This window comes from Bufo gargarizans, chromosome 3 (assembly GCF_014858855.1).
Source record: "Bufo gargarizans isolate SCDJY-AF-19 chromosome 3, ASM1485885v1, whole genome shotgun sequence".
NCBI classification, from domain to species: Eukaryota; Metazoa; Chordata; class Amphibia; order Anura; family Bufonidae; genus Bufo; species Bufo gargarizans.
The window spans coordinates 344,112,000-344,139,051 of record NC_058082.1 but is presented as its reverse complement, the minus strand read 5'-3'; the positions used below and the strand labels follow the sequence as shown (position 1 = coordinate 344,139,051).

The 27,052-nt window shown below is 41.4% G+C and overlaps 1 protein-coding gene across 2 annotated transcripts in view; it reads left to right on the top strand.

Moving 5' to 3' along the window:
* SFPQ (splicing factor proline and glutamine rich) overlaps positions 1-25,217 on the top strand; it is a 31,308-nt gene extending 6,091 nt beyond the window's left edge. The window contains exons 3-12 of one of the 2 annotated variants that reach the window (XR_006388357.1): positions 3,250-3,551; positions 3,816-3,911; positions 4,505-4,701; positions 5,593-5,677; positions 6,202-6,316; positions 6,387-6,432; positions 6,523-6,641; positions 24,229-24,280; positions 24,992-25,059; positions 25,167-25,217. Coding sequence is in view for 1 of the 2 variants with exons in the window: in XM_044287623.1 (XP_044143558.1) it covers positions 3,250-3,551; positions 3,816-3,911; positions 4,505-4,701; positions 5,593-5,677; positions 6,202-6,316; positions 6,387-6,432; positions 6,523-6,641; positions 13,719-13,868 (1,110 nt within the window). In the remaining variant the exon portion in view is untranslated. Of the gene's footprint in view, positions 1-3,249; positions 3,552-3,815; positions 3,912-4,504; positions 4,702-5,592; positions 5,678-6,201; positions 6,317-6,386; positions 6,433-6,522; positions 6,642-13,718; positions 23,531-24,228; positions 24,281-24,991; positions 25,060-25,166 lie in introns of those variants that run through there. The other variant, XM_044287623.1, reaches the window with a different exon arrangement.
* Positions 25,218-27,052: the final 1,835 nt, after the last annotated feature.

Sequence of the window (27,052 nt, the reverse complement as noted above, 5' to 3'; positions counted from 1 at the left end):
TGACGTGACATGCGATCATGTCATCCATGCGCCTGGGGCGCCCTGATGTCACTCTGTAGCGCCCCGGGAGCCGCACGGACGGTAAGTATGCTGCTCCCCGCTACACTTTACCATGGCTGCCAGGACTTTAGCGTCCCGGCAGCCATGGTAACAACTCTAAAAAAGCTAAACGTCAGATCCGGCAATGCTCCGAAACGACGTTTAGCTTAAGTCCGGATCAATGCCTTTCAATGGGCATTCATTCCGGATCCGGTCTTACTGAAGACTTGCCGCTTTTTTGGCCGGAGCAAAAAGCGCAGCATGCTGCGGTATTCTCTCCGGCCCAAAAACGTTCCATTCCGAAACTGAAGACATCCTGAACGGATTTCACTCCATTCAGAATGCATTAGGATAATCCTGATCAGGATTCGATTTGACTCGATTCTAATAAAGGTATTTATATTTTTTACACTGAAGGAGCACAGCACAGTCCTGCATCCTCTGAATAGCTTCCTTGCTCCCCGAGGTCACCAAGTTAGTGCTGTAGTCTTAGTGCCAGCATAGTGTTCCTTCTCTGTGCTGGCATCAGCCTCAGGGAATGAACTGTATGTGCTAGCTGCAAGATTACAGCGCTCTAACTTTCTGACGTCCTGGATCAAGGAGATTTGGAGGATGCAGGCGTGGCTGGGCTCCAGAAATGTTAGTAACAGCCCCTTGGGCTCCTTACTTTCATCATTTACATATAAAAGAAAAGCAGTTATGGGGACTGGGTATTGCACATGTCTGCAGCGCTATAGGCAAAATCCAGGTGTATGGGCATCTTTACACTTTTTTTTTTTACTTTTATATTAAACTTTTTTTACTGTTTTTTTTTTTTTTTTTTTTTTCACTTAGATTGCCCATAGTGTTCATTGATGGCTATATAGCCATCATTGAACACTTAATTTGCAATATAACAATACAATGCTGTTACCTATGTATTGGTATATTCCTGAAATGGACTCCGAAGCCTGACTGCTATGGCGCCAGCTGCACATGTGAGCGGGTGCCATGTTTAGGGACCAGACTTCCCCTGTACATATATGATGGAGGTCTGGTTAAAGAGGATTCTCTAGGAATTAAGTGAAAATACTTAAATATTACTTTTATTATAAATATTTTCCCAAATTCTTTTCATTAGTTCTAATGGTTTGTCTAGGGAGTAATCATCAGGAGAAATAAAATGGCTGCCATCCTATTACTACACACAGCCCGTCCTAACGATACAGGAGGACAAGTTACTTCACTGAGTTAAAGATCTGCTCATCCTCCTCTCCTAGTTATAGAATACTCTACTCTTACAAAAATAGTTTATGGCTGCAGGCCTACTTGTATGCAGTCTCCATTGCCACTATCCGTTCTCTTTATACTTGTCTCCTCATGAACTCCATTCCCACAGATCTTCAATTGATCTTATCTGTATTCAGGATAATCCCTGACAAGGAGATCAGCTGTTTGAGAAGGCAGGAGCGCTGCAGCCTTCTGTTTCCCTCAGGCCCAGTTACGTCATGACTAGTTTCACTGGCCTTAGTGAGGGCTAAGTGCTCTTCACTTGAACAGAGCTTAGCTGCGCCCAGGCCAGTGATGCTAGTCATGTCACTGGGCCTGCGGCTACAGCTGATTGGCAGGGGTCCTGGGTGTCTGACCCCTGCCGATCAGATGCTGATGATATATCCAGAGGATAGGTCATCAGTTTAAAAACTTCAGAACCTCTTTAAGTAACTTGTCCTGCTGTGATTAGGACAGGTTTTGTGTGTACTAATGGATGGCAGTCATTTTATTTCTCCTAATTGCTCCCCAGACAAAACGAGCTATTGTAACTAACGAAGGGTATTTGGGATTAAATTTATAGTAAGTTATATACAGGTGACTGGGTCAATTAAAGAAAGTGACCCAGCATTTTGCTAAGAGAATCAGTCACTTATTTATGTTGCCCAAAGGCCCCATGCACACGGCCGTGTTTCACAGCCGTGTGCGGGCCGTGGAACCGCGGCCTGGATCCCTCCTGAGAGCAGGAGCGCACGGCGTCACTGGTTGCTATGAAGCCGTGCGCTCCCTGCTGCCGCCGCAATACAGTAATACACTGGTATAGATCATACCAGTGTATTAATGTACTGTGCCGGCAGCAGGGAGCGCACGGCGTCATAGCAACCAGTGACGCCGTGCGCTCCTGCTCTCAGGAGGGATCCAGGCCACGGTTCCACGGCCCGCACACGGCTGTGAAACACGGCAGTGTGCATGAGGCCATAAAACTGACAGGTTCCATTTAAAAAAAATGTGCAGCGATGAGGACTTACCAGCTATCTTAGAAGTATGTAGGGTACAGCTGTTTCTTCTACTACACTCCTGAAGATCTGGTGGAACAATGCAGGTTTTGTGAAGCTTCTATGGAAGTTCATGTTGTGCTTGAAAATATTACCTGGAGAGTGAATCAACACTGGTAAAGCTAAACTATTAGGGGATGTTTGGTGTAAAAACTGGCTTAGTTGCCCATAACCAGTTGGATTCAATGTTTCATTTTCCAAAGCTGATTTAGAGAATGAAAGATGAAATCTGGTTGCTATGGGCAACTAAGCTAGTTTTCCTTTATACCACTTACGATCTTGGGTTTGGAAATCAAAATTTGTGACAAGGTGCTTAAACCTTTAGATTGCTAGTGAGGTGGCACTATTGTGCTTGGTGATATTTGCACTTTGCACAATATCCATACTAGTGTGGACATGTGGCCACAAGTGACTTGGACTTGTGTCCGTTTGATTGTGGTAATGTATGACCTGTGGCTGTGTTTGAAGCAGAGTTAAAGGGGTTCTCCGGGCTTCTAATTGACCTATCTTTAGGATAGGTCATAAAATCGGATCAGTGGGGTCTGACACCCGGCAGTCCGCCGATCAGCTGTTTGAAGAAAAGGTGTGCTGTGCCAGCGCTGCCTTTGTTTACCTTCTCGCCAGCTCCACTGCAGCATTGAGCAGGTGTAATTTCACCCAAGCTGTCCCATTCATTTCAATAAGTGTGTGGGACGGCTTGGGTGTAATTACACCTGCTCACTGCTGCAGGGGCGGCAGCACTGATACACGCCTTCTCTTCAAACAGCTGATCGGTGGGGGTGTTGAGTGTTGGACCTGTCGCTCTGATATTGACCTATCCTGAGGATGGGTCATTAATATTAAAAACCCAGAGAACCCCCTTTAAGTCATTGTCTGAATTTAATGTGATGTTTGCTTAATTTTCTAGGAAACTAGGGCACTGGCTGAGATTGCCAAGGCAGAACTTGATGATTTCCCAATGAGAGGTAGACAACTCAGAGTACGATTTGCTACCCATTCTGCGGCACTTTCTGTGCGCAACTTGTCTCCATTTGTATCAAATGAGCTCTTAGAAGAGGCCTTCAGCCAATTTGGACCAGTTGAGAGGGCTGTGGTTATAGTGGATGACCGAGGGAGATCCACTGGAAAGGGAATAATTGAATTTGCTGCGAAACCAGCTGCGAGAAAAGCATATGACCGGTGTTCAGATGGAGTGTTTCTTTTGACCACGTAAGTTCTCTGCTTGTGAGCAAACTGCTAGCCCTGTGGTGGCTAACCTCAGCACTCAAACTGTGGTAAAACCAACTCCCCAGATGTACACTTGCTTGGCTGTTCTCTGAACTTCATAGAAATAATTGGAGCATGTTGGGAGTTGCAGTTTTACTACATTGGAGTGCTGGATGTTAGCTGTCACTGCACTAGTCTGTACTGAAGCTGTATAGAATGGTCTAAACCTGTCCCATTAGTATAACCTTTATTCAATATTACATCTAGGACACCAATGCCAGTTATTGTGGAGCCATTGGAACAGTATGACGATGAGGATGGGCTTCCTGAGAAACTTGCTCAGAAGAATCACATGTATCAAAAGTAAGTTTGAATTTTGAAATATTTTCTTAGCTATGCAAACAATTGGGTACAAACCAAATCTAAAAATGGTGTTCATGATCATGCTGTTAGAATCTCCCTACTATATTCAGCTTCGTTAAGGCTACTTTCACACTAGCGTTTAGAATACAGCAGGCAGTTCCATTGCCGGAACTACCTGTTGGTCCAGCAAACTATACAAATGGATATCAATTTTTTATTTTTTTTCTCGGATCCGGTGTTATACCCGATCCATCTAATCCATTATCATCCAGTTTCAAACAGAATAACTGATGCAGTATTTTTTTTAAAGATCAAAAGCAAAACTAGCTCCTATATCCTGGCGCAGACCAGATGTGACAATTTCCAGAACACTTGGTACCGGATCCGGCATTAATACAGCTCTATGGAAATTAATGCTGGATCTGGCATGTGCGGTATCGTTCCGGGATTTTGGCTGGTCAAATACTGTATAAGGGATGGAACAGAAGACATCCTCATTCATACTGGCATGAATAGCAATAGTGTGAAAGTACCCTACAGCAATAGATATCCTAACGAACATCTGATCTTATCATACAATCCTTTGCCAACAGGGAGCGGGAGATACCACCCCGGTTTGCACAACATGGCTCCTTTGAGTATGAATATTCCCAGAGGTGGAAGTCTTTGGATGATATGGAGAAACAGCAAAGGCAGCAAGTGGAGAAAAACATGAAGGAAGCTAAAGAGAAGCTTGAAAGTGAAATGGAAGATGCTTTCCATGAACATCAAGCCAACCTGCTTCGACAAGGTGCTTTGCTTTTCTCCTGCTTAGCTTGATTTGACAGTAACTATATATTGGTCCCCAAGTGACTCATTGTCTATTAAATTGGACATGCCACTGCTGAATTGACTGCTTTAGGAAAGACTTGCATTCCCCTGTGCATTCTGGAGCATCTGTTATGACCACCTTCTATTAATGGCGTTCTGGAGTTACCAAATGGGGTTTTTGGGACCCCTTACACCACTCCAATTTTGGAAAATAAATGGGGAAAATGATCATGGTTTGAGTCCCTGCACAGTAACACTGGCAGCACACTGGTTGGATAGTCATCGGTAACTTTAATGCGGAGTGTTGGCAATTCATTCATATATATCAAATTGGAATAGAGGAATGGCCCAATAGTCATACAATTACTTGTGCCAGATTTATTGCATGGGAAATAGAAGTGGTGGGAGAAGTGACAGATTCTTTTTAACTGCAGCCGTAGTAGCCTTCACAAGTCTGTTTTGTATATTGCTGCTATAACATGATATCCACAAGTATCTAGTCTGCTGTAAGACCTTCTGCTGTCACACTAGATGTACGGCTGTTTTTGACCACAGCCAAATCTTCTGGCCCCAACCAGGTGTAGATTAATGGGGTCATTTATCAAACTGGTGTAAAGTAGAACTGGCTTGGTTTCCCAGAATCCACCTTTGTTTTTTCCAAAATGAAAGGTGGAATCTGGTTGCTATGGGTAACTAAGCCAGTTCTACTCTACACCAGTTTGATAAATGACCCCATAAGTATCTTACATTTTGTATTGAGCTTTAAGGAAACTGGCACAGCTTCTGAATTGCTAGCTTGTATAAAGCAGTCTGCTGCCTTCTATAGTAAAACCTTTTATGCAGTTATCGTCAAGTAATAACTTTTCTTTAGATCTGTTGAGGCGTCAGGAAGAGCTTAGACGTATGGAAGAACTACACAATCAAGAAATGCAAAAGCGTAAGGAGATGCAGTTACGGTAAGCCATAGTTTTTGATCTTTGCTTTGTAGCTTTTGGACTTTCACACTAGCATTTGGGGCTCTGCTTGTGAGTTCCATTTGAAGGCTCTCACAAGCGGACCTGAACGCATCCGTACGGCCCCAATGCATTCTGAGTGGATGCGGATTTGCTCAGAATGCCTCAGTCTGGCACCGTTTGACCTCTGCTCAGAAGGTGGACACCTGAACGCAGCTTGCAGTGTTCGGGTGTCCGCCTGGCTGTGCGGAGCCAAACGGATCCATCCAGACTTACACTGTGTTAATGGGGACGGATCTATTTGAAGTTAACACACGGATCCGTTCCCCCATTGACTTTCAATGTAAAGTCTGGACAGATCCGTCTGACTTTCACACTTAGAATTTTTTCTGAAATATAATGCAGACGATGGGATCCGTTCTGAACGGATCCCATCGTCTGCATTATAGGAGCGGATCTGCTCCGAACGCAAGTGTGAAAGTAGCCTGCTCCATGACGTGTTTTTAAACCCTGTTTAACCTAATCAGACAAGAAGAAGAGCGGCGGAGGCGTGAGGAAGAGATGATGATTCGTCAGCGTGACATGGAAGAGCAGATGAGGCGCCAAAGAGATGATGGCTATCGTATGGGATACATGGATCCAGTAAGTAAAAATCCTAAGGAGTTTATTTCTGGGTCTTTAAATTCATCTAACAAACTTTCTTAACTTACAGAGGGAGCGGGAGATGCGTATGGGAGCAAACTCTATGGGCATGGGAGGTGAGACTCTATTCACTTAGTGCAAGGTAAATTACAAATCTGAAAGCTGCTTTTATTTACTGATCTATATTTATATATATTTTTTAAAAGATCCCTATGGTGCAGCAGCACAGAAGTACCCACCCCTTGGGGCATCTGGTATGGGTTATGAAGGCAGCCCAGGTGTAACCCAAGCAGCAATTGCTTCATCCCTGATGGCAGGCGAAATGGTAATGTATCCAGATGTGATCTGATCAGAGCAGTAGCTGTCTCTATAACTAGAAAGATGAGTAAATAAAAGCTAGAATGTGTAGTATGATAGTGTTGTAGTTTCTTGTCTTTGAATTGCAGGATTTTAGCAACCAAATTATCCGCTAGAAATTCGTTTTTATGGACTATAAATCCAAAAGCACCCATTTTAGTGGTGTTGCTTTGACCTTCAGTAAGCACCCTTAGTTTTCAGGCATTTTGCATCTAGCAGTTTTAAATATGGTATTTTGACTTCATTTTCTTAAATCAGTCTATGTATTATACAGTATAGTCTCTGGTAATTTAGGTTATTCTAGGCAGGTATCTGTATGCATAATACTGCTGTCGTGTAACATCCACCTAAGCCAAGTCTGCCTGAAAAGACCTGACCATTATACAGGGAGTAATGAACAGCTTTCATCTGTTTATGGACTACATGTGCGCTCTTCCACCTCCCCTTCTAAGGATCTACCTCATTTGCCCATGCTGCTTGCAAAGATTGTTCAATTATTTCATTCTTTGCACTGGTTAGATTATTCTGGCTAGGTTAAAGTTTCTTGCCGAGTTTGTTTAAAAGGGTATAAATGGGCATGCTACAGTTTAAACCTTCTCTTGCAGGTGGTCACTGGGTAATTGTTAACCATGATTGTCTTTATTACTTGGTCTTTAAGTGGCATCTGATATGCAACTATTGACTGCCCTGTCTTTTGTGGGCACCTACAGATCCTCAGCCCCCACTCAAATTGCGTCACCATGTTTGTTAGCTCTTTCCCATCTCTAATCTATCTGCAGTCAGCCTTGGATGTCTTCAAACTATCTCAAGGCTGTCAGTATAGTAAGCCTGCTAGTGTAGTCCTAACAGCAGCCACTATAGTGTACAGGTAACACTTGAAAAATTTGTTTAATTACTGAAAGAAATGAACTTTGCACTAACATGAGACATTACATGCAAAGCAAGAAATTTCAAGCCTTTAGGCTTCTTGCACACAAGTATTTTCCTTCAGTTTTTGCTATTTCAGTTTGTGGTCTGTATCTGGAACCATCCATTTCAATGGTTCAGCAAAAAAAGAATGTATTCCGTGTGCATTCCGTTCCGCTAAGATAGAACTTTTCCTATTGTCCACATAACTGACAAGGATAGGAATGTTCTATTAGGGGCCAGCTGTTCCGTTCTGCAAAATACAGAATGCACACGGACAGTCTGTATATTTTGCAGTCCGCAAAAAATAACTACCTACGGTTGTGTGCAAGAGGTATTTTTTGTAATTTGGATGATTATGGCCTACAGCTTATGAAACCCCAGTCACAATCTCAGGTCCCCTCTGCTCAGGGGGTATGGCTTAATTAGCTGACTAGAATGTGACACTTTGAGCCTAGAATATTGAACCTTTTTACAAAATTATAATTTAAGTTGCATTAATGCAGTTCCTTAAGTTGTATTACTGAAAAATGGACTTTTGCACAATATTCAAATTTTTCGAGTTTCACCTGTAGACAAGTGTAAAATGTTAGAATATCAAGTTTATGAAATCTGACTTTAAAGACAGCAAGAATCTTGCCTTATTACATTTCCACTCAACTGTGTAAACCTAAGTTATTTAAGTGAGTTTTAGCAGGCCATTTGAATGGCATTTAAGAATGTAAAAGCTTTTTACTCTTTACAAGGACTGCCACTTACAGTTCTCATTGTAAACTACCAGCAATTCACTGTAGTACACTTGAAGTTTTCTGGGTCTTCCTATCCTCAGGATTGTTTATCAATATCAGATCGACAGGGGTCCAACACCTGGCACCCTTGCTGATTAGCTGGTTGTAAAGAAGGCCGCACTCCATGCAAGCACAGCCGTCCCTTCATTGTTTACAAGCCGTCCCATTCACTTCATTTGGATGGCCCCTTCCTAGTAAAGTGTACGCTACAGAGCTGCCCCATTGAAGTGAATGGGGCAGCTGGTAATTACTGCTGTGATGTATACTAACAGGTGAAGGGAAGGCAGTGCTCAGTGTGGCCCTTTAACCAGCTGATCGGTCAGGGTGGCAGGTGTCAGACCCCTGCCGTTCTGAAATTGTTGACATATTCTGAAGATGCATTATCAATATTAAAATCTCGGAAAACGCCTTTAAATACCATTGCCAACATGGGCTACTTTCACACCAGTGTTTATTGTGGATCCATCATGGATCTGCAAAAACTCTTAATTACAATACAACTGCATGCATCAGACATGAACTGGTTCCGGTTGTATTATAGCAATGACAGATCCTCCTTGATCCGCTCAGAATGCATCAGTCTGGCACTGTTTGTCATCAGCTCCGCTCAGCAGGCGGACTGGCCGTGTGGAGGCAAACGGATCTGTCCAGACTTACAATGTAAGTCAATGGGGACGGATCCGTTTGAAGTTGACACAGTATGGCTCAATTTTCAAACTGATCCGTTCCCCATTGACTTTGAATGTAAAGTCAAAACTGATCCGTTTTGACTATCATGAACAAAAAAAATGGTAATGTAAACTGATCCGTTCTGAACGGATCTAAGCGTTTGCATTATAGGTGCGGATCCGTCTGTGCAGACACCAGACGGATCCGCTCCGAACGCAAGTGTGAAAGTAGCCTTAAGTCAATGGGGATGGATCAGTTTGGCTTTACTTCGTCAGGTGGACAGCCAAACCATGCTTGCAGCGTTTTGGTGCGTCTGATGAAACTGAGCCAAACATCCGTCCTGGCACACAATGAAAGTCAACAAGTTTTCACTGGCACGATTGAAAATTGATCTGTCCATTGACTTTCAAGATGATACAAATGGATCTGTTCAGAACGGATGCAGACTGTTGTACTATCGGAACAGATCTGTCCATGATGGATCCGCACAAAACACAAATGTGAAAGTAGCCTTAGCTGAGCTTGGGCTCAGTGGACTTTTCATTTCTTATCTGCATTCCATGTGAGCATTGTGGAAGTTCTCACTACAAAACTCTGTCCACTAGTTTTCTGTAACCACAACAGTCAGGGGATATCACAAGTGACTATTGTGATGCATTTATCTGCTATAGATGTTGCATTCATCCCCAATCTGTTTCATTGGGAAAAATTCCTAGTGAGACAATGTGAATACATCTTCAGTCCTTGCAGGCTGATCATTCTCAACCTTCCTTCAGCAGTTGTTACACATGTAGTCTTCACTCCCAGCTGTGTTCTAGATGGTCTGCGTCATTTCTGCAGACTTGGTTTAGGTGAGGGATTTATGACTAGATGTTTGGTTCAGTGAGTGACTTGCGGTTCTATGAAATACTTTATCACAACAACTGAAATGGGTAGAGTAATCTAGGTGATCTGGTGATCACCCACTTGCTCATGGCTTTAGGTGAATGCCATGCATGTCTTATTGATAAACATGAGGAATCTTATGGAATCTAGTTTTAAAAGCCTTCCAGACTTGATATGGAACATATAGAGGTGTTGGTCTATTGACTGTCATGAGAACAGTCTTTTTTTTTTTACTTCAGACTGCATCACTGCAGCATCTAACGTGACCTTGGGTTATTGTATTTGTAATTTCAAGTTCAGTGCTGTTTGATTCATGTGGAGTAATTTCTCTAAATCAGTGCTTCTCAAACTACCTGCTGGGGCCTTGCCAGTTGAATGCAAGGCCAAGGATGAGCTTAAACCAATGCTTTTCCAAATGTAACCTACAAGAAATTTGTGTTTTTTTTTTTGTTTTGTTTTTTCCCCCCTGAGCTTTTGAACAGAGTTGCAATAACCTTTGCACTAAAATATCCTGAACATGCTGCTTAGGCCACATTCAGACAACTGTGGGACAGCCATGCATGGGTTACACATCTGTAAAACACAAGCATCCCTTCTGGGTCTGCACATTAATGGGCAGTGCGCACGGCTGGTGTCTGTTTTTTGCGGATCTGCAGCACAGCATGGTCATCCCATAGTTTTGAGAATGTGGCCTTAAACTGAAGGTTTTTCTGTATTGGCAACTGTTCTTTTTCTGTCCTTTATTTTGCATGTCTGTGCTCCAGACTAAAACATTTTTTTACCTAGGAGCCAATGGATCCTAAACTGCAAAATTTGGGAGCCAAATAAAATGTTTAGCTGCCAAATTTAAATACATGATATAAATTGCATCATTCACATGGCAGTGACTTTGAGCCAAGCAGCACAGGCCTCAGTGAATTGGCCTTCGGTGAAGACGGCAACCTGTGCATACATCTCAACACTAAGCAGCACCTGGGTGGGCTGGCAGTCTGTGCTTCACTTCACTTTCATGTTGGGGGGGGGGGGGGGGGGCTGGCGGCTTCTGTATGCCCTGTACTGCTGCCAGCCCACACGTTTGTACTTGCATGAAGGAGGCTCTCCTTTTCTGCTGCCTGGAGGAGCTCTCTCCTATGCCAGATCTGCTCTCCCTGGTACCATAGATTGCTGCTGATCTGGACAGCTCAGGGGCAATATACAGTACCAGAATGAAAAATGTCTGGCAAATGACTATAAACCCCCCTCATCCATAGAAATTCACCTATGTACTGCAGTATATGGGTGTATTCCTATGGATGAGGGGGTTAGTCATATTTAATAGAAACACTGTCCAGGGACTGTTCTGTAATTGGCATGTGTTTATATAAAATATGTTCATGGAGCCAAAATAAGCCCCAAACCTTTTTTCGGAGAAAGGCCCCGTTTTTTCTGAGAAACATGGTATTTACATCGTTTTAAAATGTAGGGTTTATGGTCCCCAATAAAGGGTCAAAATGTCAGTGTCACTTGGCCATCCTGTGTAATGAGGCATCCTCTTAGATCCAGACCAGCATGTAACACAGGGCTCAGGATTAAATGGTTTCAGTGAAGGGTCTTTTGAACTAATTTCAATTGGATCCTCTAGTGTAGAAATAGGAATTGATTGCATACTTAAGTCTGTTTTTGGGCAGATAAACCTTCCTTCACATGGGATTCTACTTCTCAGTAGTACAATCCTGGTGTGTGTAGATATAGTCTGGCAGCACTCCCTTGTAGCTTTAAAGGTATAGGGTGCCTGCGGTGATCCCTTGATTCGGGATGGAAGACGGACAATAAAAATCTGCAGCTCTCCTTTAAAAGATGAAACGTGCTCTTTATTTATACCTGATACCCAGCACCCCTGCCGAAAGCGCAGTGAGCAAGTGCCACATCCCGTATCTCTTGAGCGCTGTGGCTTTGCCATAGACATAGCAGCAAGCACGGTAGATCAATATCAAAAGCCCAATCGTGCTTGCTGCTATGTCTATGGCAAAGCCACAGCACTCAAGAGATACGGGAGGTGGCACTTGCTCACTGCGCTCTCGGCGGGGGTGATGGGTATCAGCCCTGCCGATCTGATGTTTATGACCTGTCCTGAAGATAGGTTATAAATATTAAAAGCCAAAAGATACATCACCTATCTGAACTTCCAGCACAGATATGGGGGAGAGGGGAAAAGGAGATTGCATAGCATTAGTGATTTATTCTATGTAACCCTTACAGTTCTGGAATGTATTAGATGACACTGACATAATGCTGTCAGTGTAATACATTCCAGAACTGTAAGGGTTACAGAGCATCATAAATCAATGTTATGTGACCCTGTCACTGCTGGGAGGTCAGTGCTCCCTGCACTGCGAGGTTAATGCTTGGAGCTTGCTCCATGTGAAAGGGACCTAAAAGGGAATATGTAATGAAGGGAAGGTAACCCATTGTTGTATCCTACTGTATCCAACCATTTGTCTGTGTATACAGTACCTCCTTCCTCTTGTCTTTGTCCTTGGTTCAGCCCTTCTGTGTTCCCTGTGGTGCTTTAGAACTTTATGGTCCCTGCTTCACAGCAGCCTGCTGCCTGATCGTCAGTAAGGGCCTGTCTGCACTGAAGGTAGAAATCTTCAAAGCAGCATGGTCCCTACATGGGCAAAAAAGTGTGCTGGGAAGGGGAACTGCACAGGGGACTCATGATAATGTATCCGTTGCGGTATGCGGTCACACTAACCAACTTACGATGTGGATGCTGAAGAGTTTAGGAAGACAGAGTATTATACCTGTGTACTCGCAAGCTTGCCGTCCTTGTGGGCTGGATGTCAGGGGATTGGCTCTTCTAACAGACATGTCTAGTGTGGTGCATCTGCGGCAGTGGGACAAGTCACAAATGGCAGTAAGACTTGTCACCACTTGCAAATTCTTGGTCACATTGGCGACTATTTTGGTCGCTATCTGGACCCCTGCGTTTTGCTGCAAACTCTGGACCTGTCTACTGACGTCTGTTAGTAACTGCTTGCATTCCCCATGACATAATTCTGGTGCATTCATCAGCTCCTAGAGTTCATGGAGGAAAAGGCGCAACACATTTTCACCATATACAGGGCCAGCATTTTTCCAGAGTTTTAACAAGTGGTGAAATTTTATTTTTTCCAGCAGGAGTGATCAGCATATGGATCACTTTTAATTGCCTTAACTAAGGGGCATCTTGGTTTGAGAAGCACTGCTTTAGATACACTATTTGGAAAAGTGATGTTGCCAGTTCAAGAGTGAGGTAGCAATGTTCTGTCCTCCAGAATATAAACGTGGAACACTGCCATAGAAAATGTGAGGTGTCTGGCTCACCTGATGTAATTTTTCATGGCGGTTGATATTTATGGTGTAATTCAGCAGGGCCATGCAATAGCTTCTAGTTTTACCAGTAAGCTTTTAGGGCCATAAACGTGCAGGTTTTATCTGTTGCAATATGTGTAGGGTCATAAGGCAGAAGTACTCGGGTTTGTATACTTGAGTGCCTTTGTAACTTATAACTTCCCAGTTGCTCATTTTGGGTGCTTTCTTGGGCACAGCTACAAGTCTCTTTGAAGCAGTTGACCTTTATCAATTGTCGGAGCGTTTCTCATGGTATGTGATTCTTAACTAATTTGCAAATTACCCTTTTTTCCTTTCTATGTTCCTCGTACCTGTGGATCGGCTCACTGGTGGTTGTATCGATGAACCTTGACTACGGGACTACTGTAAAATTAACATACTATACACCTGGACTTCTTCTGTAATGAACTGAATTTATCCAATAGCGTAACGATCGCTTTGCCCAGGGCAATGCAGGAACTCCCACTGCACAGGCTTCCAGAGGGATTGGGGCTGTACCTCCTGCAGCGGGTGCTGGAGGTTATGGCAGGGGCAGAGATGAATATGAAGGGCCAAGCAAAAAAGCCAGATTCTAAATAGATTCCCTTAAGTCTAATGTTAGTTTTTGTTTAATATATTTTTTTTTAACTTGCATTTTAGCGAGAAGGTAACATTTTTATGGATGCCTTTGCTTGACCCAGTATTTGTAAAGCCAGTTAATATATGCAGATTTGACTTGTGACATTCTCATTTGTTTTATGACAGTTTGTGGATTCCCTTATCTCCTTTTTTATATATTTTTAAACTGTGCTTGACCTATACTGGATGCTATATACACTCTTGGACATTGCCATTTACATTTTTGACAGTTGACTGGGATAACTGATCTCAGGAGCTGTAATTGTGGCTTGGTAAGACCACTGCATGACTTGCCTTGCCTCTGCCACCCACTTGGACTGTAAAACCAGATAGGCAGCCCTACACCATACATCTGTGCAGCACAAATGCAGCTGGCTGTGGTTTCGTCAAGATGGTGATATAATTCTCATCACTGGTTTATCTGCCCAGTATTTTGGGTAAAAGCTCTAACACTCAAATCTTTATGTAATTGAGTATTGTGACAAGTAGAAGCTCCATGGATTTTGTCCTTGTAATTCGTTGTATTAAAAAAACTTAAAATAAAAAATGTGGAATGCTTATTGTGTTGGGTTACCATATGGTCACTACTGAAAGGGAAACTAGCAGAGAACAGTAATGTGGTGTAATCAGATTCTGACTTTCAAAGTATCAAGATTGTTTCTGGGATAACTCCTTGTTGGTAGGCAGACCTGGAGAAATCCTTATGTAGCCGCCAACAAGAAACGTTTATGGCAATCCTTGCAATGTACCTTACGACGCATGAAACTTGAAAACTATTTAAAACTTGTGCTTTTATGACAGGGTAAAGCCAAGGCCCCTTTTTAACTTATGATATTGGGTAGCAGAAGCCTTTGTATGGACTGTACAACTGGCTCATTTTTGTTTTAAGATCCTTTGTGGATTTTTTTTTTTCCTTCCCCCTTAAACTGTGAGGTATACTCATACAGTATCAATTGGGATTATTTTTTTCTCCCCTCTAGAATATATTATAAATTTTCCTAGAACAGCTTGCATAATAAAATTGCATTGTGGTAATACTTGAACAATGTACAAGCTGTTTAGATACTCTATTAGATTTCCAAGACTAGTTTGACATTTGGCTTGCTTTTTAATAAGGTTATGAAATATTTTTAGACCTGTCTTTCTCGAATTTTTTTGTAGTCTATAAGCAAACTGGAGGAGCTGTCATCCCTTCTGACTTTTATTTAGGATTTTAATTCTGAAGCATATTTAATTAGAACTGTACAATGTGCCATTCCACTTATTACCACTAGAATTTTATGAATTGACAACTGGCTATTGTGGATTAGTGGCCAGTACAGTATACTATACAAGTGGTGCTGACAGTGCCAGAATGACAAACATAATGTAACACCCAGTTGTCAAATCAGATGGTGAGGAGTTAAAACAAATGGCTCACATTCTACAGACTGGTTGTCATTGGTTATCTATGAATATGGGACATGTTGACAAGTCCTCTTAATGCAGAATCATTGGTTTTCCAGATATATCAGTATGGTAAATTATGCAAGTCCTTATTGGGTTCAAATTTATGGATTCTTTAATGATATAGATGACTGCATTTTTCTTCAAGCCACTCCTAAGACAAATTGCTTTAGAGAACAATTGCTGGGGAAACTTTATTTAAAGCATTTCCTTCCAAAGCAGTCTGCAAGAGAAGGGACAACCTCTTGTACTGCTATATAACATAAAGGGGTTGTCTGATCAATGCTGTTCAAGACTCCCTCCATCCCAGCAATGTTTAATCCTTACAGCTGGACTTTGAGTGGTGGTGTCCATATACTGCACACTACTGCTACAGCCAGTTGCTGGCCTCAGTTGTCTTGTGCTTTATTATTTAGACGCCAGTGATTGGCTGCAGCAGTCTTGTGTGTTGCATGGAATATCACTGCTGCAGTCAGACTTTTTCTGACGGGGGGGGGGGGTGTCAGAATGAGTTGCCATAACTTGACATCCTCTAAGGCACTTCGATAAGGTCTCTGTAAAAAGGTGCAGTATAAGGCTACATGCATACAACCGTATGTGTTTTGCAGTCCGCAAATTGCAGCTCTGAAAAAAGACATCTGTATGCCATCCTTATTTTTTATTTTTTTTTGCAGATACATTGTAACAATGCCTATTCTCTGCGACTAGGACATGTTCTTTTTATTTAATTTTGAGGCTACATAACAGACATGCTGATGTGGACAGCATGCTGTGTTTTTTTTTTTTGCGCACCCATTGAATGTCTGCACCCTATCTGCAAAAAAGAGGAACACACTGAAACAAAATGCGTTTGTGTGCATGAGGCCTTAAGTCGTCGTCTCGACCGAGGTTGAAGTCTATGGAAACTACTCTGCTTGCTCTACTACATGTTTAATGTAAGCTGTAGTCACTGGAAAGGACTCTTCTGGCTGCACAAGTAGACATGGACCATTTAATGTAGAGAAAATCATAGCTTTTAATCTAACTTGAACCATTCTTTGATTTGTATAATTTAGGACACGGCCACATCGACCAGGTTTTCGCCAAGGTTAACTCTGTCTCTTTAAATTTCAGCATCTTGGAAAAAAATGTAAAGCCTCAACAATGATGTCTCAGGAGTAGGCAATTGGTCTTAATAGTTGCAGCCCATAAATGAGTGTTGGTCTGGTGTTGTCTGTTTATAGCTGCAAGATGACTAAATTAACAACTTTCAAGGCAGGTCCATGCTTGGGATAGAAGTATCAAACATTTGAGATATAAGATTAAGTATAGGTACTTGGTGACAAACTGTACTTGTACCACTTGTATAAATGACATGACTAAACCCCAATTTTATATTCCATAGTTGGTATTAATAAGGATGCAACCTGGGAGTTGTCCCCATCTTTAGGACACTACACAATTGCTGCTGAAGGGAAAGCTAAGTGATGGCATTTCTCAAGATGCTATGTCTTAAATGCTGGGAATATAGTAGTTGACCACTTCTACAGTTCTTGAGACCACAGATTCCATAGTTTGTCTATTTGTGTGTGGCCTTCACACACTTCACCTACTCCTTGCCATGTGTTCACTGAGGTATTCTAAAACTAGACCAATGGCAAAAGCAGGATGCTGATTACCAGACTAGATGTAGTTTTCTTATGCGGGGGTTTTAAGTTCATTATGCCAATACTTTTTTTTTTCACAATCCCTATAGTGTACGTTTGGGGTATAACTACTGCAACCCCTTTCCTCCATAGATTAGTCCATGTTTAGGAACCTGATTTTAGATGTGCTGAGCACTTAGTAATCCAAGGTGACTCTGCATTGATAAATATTTTGACCTCATCATGCTTATAAGATGGCCAGTAACCAAAGGTTTAACTGTCACTCCTGAGACGTATGACTTTATATGAAGCAGATGCCATCCATAAACCTACTAGCTGGCAAACTACTAATGTCCTTTAGAAAAGTATTGTATGTACTTGATGTAAAGACAGTTTTCATAACTGGTTAAAATCAGGCAGTTGACTAACACTTCCTGTTGTCTTCTGAATGTAATCCTGGCAAAGATGAGTACTTCAGCTGTGTGATCTTGGCAGCCAGAGTCATGGGAACGCATTTACATGTTCTTGCTGGAGTTTTGGCTGCTTCAATTGCACTTACAGTCTTAGTGACCGTCTGTAGCAAGCAGTTCTGCGTAACTTTGAGGAACATAGTGCTACCAAAGGACTGTAGGATCCCGGATGTAGTAGTGCCGCTTCAAGATGCTCAGTGCTGATCGTGCTCAGGTAGGTACATAAGTAATCCTCTACCTTGGTCAAATACTGTGTAAAGATGCCCTTCTGAAATAACACTTCTGTTGAATGAAACAGTGCAGCACTTGGGGGTGGGGGGTTTTGTAATCTCAAACTACGACGAAGTATCAAAGCGGACATTTACTTACATGATTTCACTGCTACAGTACCTGGCAGGAGTCTGTTTGGGTGGGTATTTGTATTCCTGTGTAACAGTAGATGAGGTTTCTGTTTAATGGACATTGGGTGGAATCTCTCACAATGCAAAGTTTACTTCGGCCATGTGTATGGTGGTCAAGTCGTCATTTTCAGTGAACTGCTACATTACTTTCAAAGAATGTTGTACCAGGCAACTGTTAGAAAGTACTTGGAAAAACCTTTTTAGCATTCTTTAGCTGTAAGAACCTTTTTAGTTTTCTATATACTGGAACGCCTTCATGAATTTTATCTGGTGCTTATCAGTGTGCGGTTTTACTATCGTCTTGGTCCATATTTGAACCACACTTTCACACGGACCTATTCATTTCTATAGGGCTGCAAAAAAAATGGACAACGCATGGATGTTATCTGTATGCTGTCCCCAGCCGTTCTGCATATTGTAGATCGTGTCCTATTGTCTGTGGACAATAGCCATTTCTGAGTACCATGGCTGGTAGGGTATCAATGTGCATGTAGCCATACACCAAGTCTAGTATTGGCAAAACATATTTCTACCTACACCCACCCCCCGCCAGAAATGGTGCAACTCCTGGTATTGCAGCTCTTCCAAATGATCCATGGCCAGGATTTTACCTGTTCTTTGAAAACCACCTTAAGCCTTTCTGTCCAAAGTTGGTCACAAGGGCCAAGAGCACAAACTAATTTGTGTACTGAAATTGCCTTTTAAATCCCTAAACTGTGCTTAGACTCTAAAGTATTAGACTTGGTGCACATCACATCAACTTGGTGTTTTTTCTGGTGTTGCAAAGCAGGTATAACTAGGCAGGCTGAAATTTGGATTTTGTCAAACTATTTAAAAACGTTGTGTACCAGTAGCTTTTAAAGAGACCATAAGGCAGGACACTAATTGCTTCAGTAAGGAAATGATGACTACTTCAGGTATGCAGCAAGATTTGCAGTGAGGGCTATTGTCAATAACAAAGCCAAATCTTAACTAAACCATTAAAGGGTATACTTTTAAAGCACCATTTAGTTTTTATATATATATATATAGAAATAACTGTTTACAATGACCATTTTAAGATTAATTGTTGTGCTTTCCACACACTGACAATGGTACAAATAGACTAATAATGAAAATGCCTTATTCTCCCTCTAGCAGCTCACTCTGCCCTTAGACTTCTGAGCAGAATCTGATTCTACAGTGAGCTGTCTGGCCTCAACTGATTTGGCATAACATTTTGGCTTGAGTGGGGAGAAACTAATTATTTATGTAAATTGCCATGATCCAGCATTTCTGCCATGTACTCTACAGATGCATTTATTCACTATTTGGGCATTTTCAGATATACCAGAGTTGGGTATATATTTAATACATTTGCTGCAAAGTAGAATACCTAAACAAGATTTTTGAGAACATATTCATGTGCACCAGATTCCACCCCTAGCAGTGTAATGACTAGCAACAAATCTGCAAAATCAACAGCTTGTTACTGCATCTGAACTTGCCTTAATGCTAGATATTTTAAACATTCCTACTGGGTTAGCAACATTTCAGTTGGATAGTTGACATTTTCTGGGATGAAGAGCTTGATGTCCCTCAGTACCAGAGAATGGCCCCTGCAGTTTACAGGCTCTCCAATGTTTACTTCCTTGAACAGAGGCTGCCACTAACGGCTAATAGGATAGTGTCATCCCCCACCAATCTTATTCTATGGATAGGTCATTATCTTGGTCAGGGAAAACCCCATTGAATCTGTCATGGGCAAATTTCAGCTCTGAAACCTGCAGACTTCTTAATGCTGCTCTGGTTACTAGCTTGTAATCCCATATCAATACTAAATATATAATGTACATCTTTTTGACCAATTCATTATCTAAATTGCATAGTTCATGAGTGCACTGTGTACATCATGGCATTGTGGATAATGGAGCAGGACAGTATATACTGCACATCTTAAATGCATAAGCAAATAAGGGCTTAGGGACTGAATTCAAACATTACTTGATGGAATGCAGTGTTCAATATACCTCATATAGTCTCATGACACTGGTCATTGCCAGACTCCACTTTAATTCCCAGGATCTTACAGCGCAAACCCTGATCTTGTAACCATGCTTGTGTATGAGGGTCTACTTTTGGTGTGGTGATGAGCTATCGGTATGCAGCTTTCGTCATGTCAATACTGTGAACTTTTATGAGCCAGTACTGGCTTTCCTTGAGGAGAATCTTTAGATATTTGACTGGGTCATGCTTTAACTTCAGCAGTCTAAAAGAGCGGTGTTTGTAATACTGCTCACGTAATTCCGCGTGCACTGTTGTACAGGTGAAAAGCTTCTCTGTGCACAGTGACCAGATGTGAAGTGGGTTCTATAAGTAAACTTGATAAAGTGCTGCACTGTGTTTTCACTATTGATGAGAATTCCTTCAAAAACAAATCAGAAGTGTTATGTCAGAAACAGATGCTGCTTAAAGGTGCAGTCTTTAACTAAAATTTTAGTTTGTCTTTAATGATCTGCACCTTTTTAAGTAGCTAATGAATTGGGGATATAATGGGGGTTTGGGCTCGTGTCTCATTGAAGTAACTTGGTTGAGGCAGGAAATTCTGTGGACTAATGGGCATTTCACTCAGTCTGTATCTCCCTTATTACATTCCATGCAGATACATAAGCTGCATTGTGCTGGAAATGCATAACTTGGACTGAACTGCATCACCAGCTCAGTTTGTACTGCTGACATATATAATGAATGGATTAATACATATTGGATAAAAATGTACATCTTGAAAATGAATACCAATAACCGACCACTGGTCTGTGCTGAGTAAATTTTCCTCAGTCAGTCCCATTCAGTCACTCAGTACTTTGTTCAGTTTTTTTTTTTTAAATCCAGTCAGCTGGTAGATTTTGCCTTATATTGCCCTGTGACTGTTGCTTGACACCTAAAGGAGTTGTTCACTGTAAGTTTACTTTAACCAATGTGTAGAAAACTGCTTATGGTGTCCTTCCTTACCTTTTTAAACTTTGCTGGAGATCTTGAGTGTTGTAAAGTGACTAGTTTTGAACAAACACCATTAATTTCCATTACTGATTGTGAGTCCAAAACCGGGAGTGGGTCAAATACATGTCCAATTATACCTTCTGTTGCTCCTCCTGTCTTCCCCATACACATGAAAACTTGACTGTGTGGGTCTATGCTAATGGGGATCAGAGAGCCACTGCTAGACAGTTGTAACTGTGGCTCTGCTCTAGTGTAGAGTAGAGCCCAATGGGCGCTTGGTGAATGGGATTTGGCAGTCCACAGTAGTATCCAGATATGAACTACAGCAGTCTGTTCCTCTGCTGGAACAGACTGCCAGAGTTAAAAGCACATATGTGAACCCAGCCTTGACCATCTACCGTCATGGTCTTTTTTTTAGGCCCCAAAGTTTAGTTCAGTAATTCAACTATTACAGTGCAGTAGTCTCTCTAAATGCTGCCAGTGCCATAGACGCAGCATAATGTTCTGGCATACAGGAGTATGAGAATAAATCGGTACAAAATATGAATTTGTGAAATAGTGATTCTTTAATGGGATTTAAAAAGTTACTAAAATATTACATTTTATATGAAATTTTCTTAGGCATACAAGCAAAAAACATGCCAGGTATCCACAACCGTAACCTGAAATTATATGGGTTGTGTGACATCTGTACTGTAAAATTGCTTTTCTATATGTGCAATGCAAATTTTTATGTACCCTCAAACAGTATTAAAAAAAAAACAAAAAATAAATTCGACCACATGAGACTAAGAGCCCACTCAGACAGCTGTAGTGCTTTGCGGATCTGTATAACAGATACCAGCCATTTGCAGACTGCACATAGCCACATCATAAAAGATGCCTGTCTGTGGACAAGAATGGTAAAAGCTCTTTTCTGCGGATGCAGACAGCACTGTGCTTTCTGCATAGTTTGGGGTCCCATTGAAATGAATGGGTCCGCAACCGTTGCACAAAATTGTTAATGTATGCACACATTCATACAGGTCAGGGCAGTATCTAGATTTTTAGGCTACAGGGCACCCAGTTCAAAGTGTGCAAGCTGCTGACTAGCTAATAGGCAACTAAGGAAGCCACAGTGCCGCCACAATGAATGCTGCATGTTAATAGAATGAGCAGAAAGCTGACCGACATAAGGCAGCAAGTGCAGGGTATGAACCGCTGCAGATAAGTCAGAAAAAACGGCAACATTGTTACAGTAATCTACCACAAGAAATAGATTAAAAAAATCTTTAGGCAGCATTGAAAGAAATGGCAATGACACAAGAAAAGTAGCAGTATCTATATAGATGTGTAACTCAAGCAGTTAGCTACTAGAGAGCAATTGCAACAAACATACTGCCACTGTAACAATAGTGCCAAACTGGAAGAAATAAATATTAGAACTGCACACACTGGGGTTCTGTAGATAGTTTTAATGTAGTAGGTTAGGCATCATAGTAAATATTTTTATCTATTAAGTAAGCAATAATAAAAGTTACATTTTAAACTAAAAATAAAAAATATAATATGCACCTGTCAAGAGTAGGCAACCAGTAGTCTATGACTAAATGTAAGTATAATAAAAGTGCCTCTACAGTGCAGGGTATATATGAATGGAATATCACAGCAATGTCAATAAAACTAGTTTTGCTCTTTAACCCCTAAACTGAAAATTCTGTGCATGTACAGTGGGATGCTGTGTCAGAACACATTCTACTGTACATGCACGGCAGGCTGATCACCAGGTGCAGGGGCTGCGCCCACCTAATTACTGCAGGGGTCTGGTAGCTGGGCCCCTGCTGTATCTGCCAGCAGATTTAACCCCTTCTATGCCGCTGTCAGCGCTGACCACAACATAGAAGTGGTTTGTGGCAGGTGAAGGAGCACATTGGGGACCCTGTGACAAGGCAGCCTTATGCCATGCAGAGGCTTCTCAATACCTTGCATGGCATGTGGATCACGGCATCTGACATCTGGCTCTATAAAGATCACATACATGATCCACCCCTGTCCAATAGACACCCTAAAAAAAACCTCAAGGCTATGTTTGTCACCTTACATCACTAAGTGTAACACCAAGCAATCAAAAAGGCATATGCCCCAAAATAGTATGTCACCTCATCCTGCAAAAGAGTCCCCATGTAAGACAATCGCCCCAAAAAAACACAACTGGCTCAGACTTTTGAGACACCAAAACCTTTTTTTGTTTAAAAAAATATTGTGTAAAACATAAATAAGTGTACATATTGGGTATTGCCACTTCTGTAACGACCTGCTTTATAAAACTCACATTACCTCTAACTTCTCAGGTGAACACTGTAAAAAAAAGTCTGCCTTTTTGTCACCTTGCATCAAAGTAATACCAAGTGATCAGTCATATGCACCCTAAAATAGTACCATCAAACGTCATCTCATACCAAACAAAAAATGAGCACTTGCATGCGTCGCCCAAAAAACTATGGCTTTCAGAACATGACACTAATCTTTTCAAAGATGCTTTATGTGAAACTGAAACAACCCAAAAAAGTAGTCCTATTTGGTATTGTCGCGTCCATAACAATCTGCTCTATAAAAATAGATCATGATCTAACCTGTCAGATGACAGTTGTAAAGAACAACAAGTTTGAAAACTTTTTTTTTTTTTTTTTTTTACCCTTGCCTCACAAAGAAATATAGAGAAACCTAAAATAGTACCAACAAAACTTGCCACATTTTTTATCCCATAGTTTCCAAAATTGGGTCATTTTGCACACTCATGATCCAAGAGGTAAAGGATACCTGTTGATGAAATGCAAGGAAGGACACATTTGTATATACAAGTAATTGAAAATCTGTTTCTTTGGCGCTGTCCCTTGTTGGGCGATGCATTCTTGTCGAACCACACAGCTCCAGTCCTGAACTGGCTGCTGACAGAGTATCATGTGACTACATGTCAGTCACCCATCTCACACTGCACATTCCTCCCTCAGTCTTTCCATTGGTGGTGGGTCTGGTGACATGACCAGCAACTATCATTTTGCCTGACAAGGGTGCAGCGCTTAAAGGGAATCTGTTACCAGTTTTTATGCTGCTAGGTTCAAACTGCTCCAGCACATGCTGACCAACTAGAGAAAGTTAACCAACATTTTGCTAAGGGGATCTGTCCCTAGTTTGGTACCCCCTTGGGACAACCTAAAACTGATAACAGATTCCTTTTTAACAAACCAGAAAGACGGCAGAACATTTTATAATTTATCTTTGTTCCTACACATTGCTTTAAATAACCATAAAGTGCTCAACTCCTCTTTAAAATTGTTATCCTGGATTATTTTTTTTTTCCTTTTGTCTAGAAATATAAGTTACACATTCATTGCTTACTGTTTTATCTATCTCTAGGTCTGGAGTCTAGACACTGGCTGACATGAACTACTCTGTGCTCTTGTATAAGGTATGTTTGGTAGTCTGGGAGAGGGCAGCTCGTGTCATTCATTTTTATAAAAATTTTTACTTGAACTGTGATGGAACACCTTGTCATAGTACTTATTTGTCCAGTTATTAGTTGAATGAATACTCAATTGTAACCACACCCTTTGTCAGTTTTATGCATGTTTCAGAGCTGACAATCCCTCTATAGGGATACGCTTGTATACCAACAGTCTTCAGTTTTAAGTAATCAAAAATTCCAAGATTGAACTCTATAGGTTTTGCTAAACAAAAGCCAATAACAAAGCTGAAGAAACCCTTAGTGTAACTACCATTTTTTATTTTTGTGTAATGTATAGGGCAGTGATGCTGACCATTTGTTACTTTAATTATTGAAATCATACATTTATATTAGAAAAATAGCTCAAGTGGCCCATTTTGAGCCTTAGCAATGCTGTTTACATAAGTCAGTGTTGAGCAAGTCACCAGTTATGTAAACAGGAGAGGGTTATGAAGACTTAAAATGGCCTACTTTACAGCTAATTTTCTAATAGAAATGTGTGACTTCAGTAATTAAAGTAGATTACAGTGGTCAGTACACCCCTACACTACATAAAAATGGGACTGAAGGGGTTTTGACACATTTGTTTGCTCAGTCACACTGCTCTGCTGTTCATTACATTTTATCTGTAATATTTCAGGAAGTGTAAAACTCACGTTTGCATTTGTCTTTTAGATTTTATGAAGTGTCATCCAGTCTGCACTGCAACTACAAAATGAACTTCAAGTTTAGGGGGCTAAAAGGTATACTGTTGTGAAAATAGTGTCATTATCTTGTACTGTGTAACACTTATCTACAATTACAATATGCCATGCTGTGTGTTTATCATTTTTATTTTTTTATTTTTCAGGACTAATTGCTTTCAAATGGATTTTTAAAAATAAAGAATCAAATTCCTGTACTGACTTGCTGTATTTCTTTAAACATTCCTATCCACTGGGGGTCTGACTGCTAAGGGCTTATGCTCTGAGTGGAGCAGCGGTCACACATGCATGGGGCTGCTGCAAATGGCAAAGTGCTTGGACCCGGCTATCACCTTCAGTACCATAAAGTTGATTTGAGCAGTGGACATGCATGTGATTCGTCCAGCAGGGTTCTCACTTCCCAGGGAGCATAGAATCAGAAACAATACTGTTCTCCAACATATGTTGGAGTTTCCACGCTGTCTCCATGTCTAAGGGTTGCTGCACACAAATTGTCTAGTAAAAACATAAGGACCACCTGAAGTTTTATGCTGTGGTATTTGCAGATGTTCCATATAAATACATTTTTATCCTCTAGGTCAGGCTGCCTCCATACTCTGGCCAGCTTTACAAAAGCAGCAGTTTGCCCACTAGTGTTTTCTTAATGCCATTATAAAAGTGATGTGAAAATGCCTGTCAAGCTTGCTGTTGGAAAGCAGCAGAAAGTGGCACCTGCTGTAATGAAGAGTACTTTCACATTAGTGGTGTTCTTTTCCGGTATGCAGTTCCATCCTAGGGGCCCAATACCAGAAAAAAATCTGATCAGTTTAATCCTACTGCATTCTGACTGGGGGAGCATTCCATTCAGTATGCAGCAGTTCAATCCCTCTTACGGTGTTTGACTGGAGAAAATACCGCCGCATGCTGCAGTATTTTCTCCGTCCAAAATTCCGGAACACTTGCCGGATCCGGCACTTAATTTCCATTGACATGTATTAGTGCTGGATCATGCTTTAAAATTGCTGCATTGACCCAGTTTGTATGTGCAGACCTTTAAAAATGTGAATGATAAATACTGGGCCTGTTTTTCTGGATGACAGAGACTGATCCAGTATTTCAATGCATTTCAGACGGATCCATCTATTAATGGTAAACGTTTGCATGGGGAGTTCCATCGGCGAACTGCCTGCCAGATCCTCAATGCAAGTGTGAAAGTACCTCAACAATACCAGTGGCAAAAAACTTGTTAGCTGAAGGTCTATGGGAAACTGCAGGAAAACGCCAGCAAAGTATGTAAACGCCCCCTAAAATTGTCTAGTTAGAACTTGGAACTTCTCTAGCTCCATACAATTCACAATCTGTTAGGTACTTTTTTACCCAACTCAATGATTTGGGTTGCAAAATAAACTGGGCAATCTTGGCAATGGATTTGTTCTTGAATCTAGATATATAAAAATGGCAGATGCACATCACCATGGCTAAAGGAGCAGAAACAAATGCAGTGCAACAGCCTGCTGCAAATCAAAGTAAATGCAATGGTGCCATTCTCACTATAGAAAATGTACTAATACTACATTATAAATGTGAGGTTCTTTGCAAAATTTGTATAAAATTGTGCCTGTCTGCCAACAAGGCAATTTCTTTAGGACAGGAATCTACACTAAATGCTTCCTCAGCTAGTGCCATACTGGCCTCTATCAAATTAAGGGAAGACAGGTTCCACATGCATGCGGAGCTCACTGCATATTACCAGCTATATATAATGTAAAGGTTTACTATGAACTGTGCTGATTTAGGGAAACTTGGAATTCAGTGTTTCAAGGAGGCAAATGGGTGTTGGATGCATCTGAAACTACACATAAATGCCGCCTACTGGACTTTTCTTCCATGCTAGATTTACCAGACAGTACCACTTGTAACAGGCTGTTTAGCATTAATGATGGTTTTAAAAACTTAGGCTACTTTCACACTAGCGTTCGTCGGTCCGCTCGTGAGCTCTGTTTGAAGGGGCTCACGAGCGGACCCGAACGCAGCCGTCCAGCCCTGATGCAGT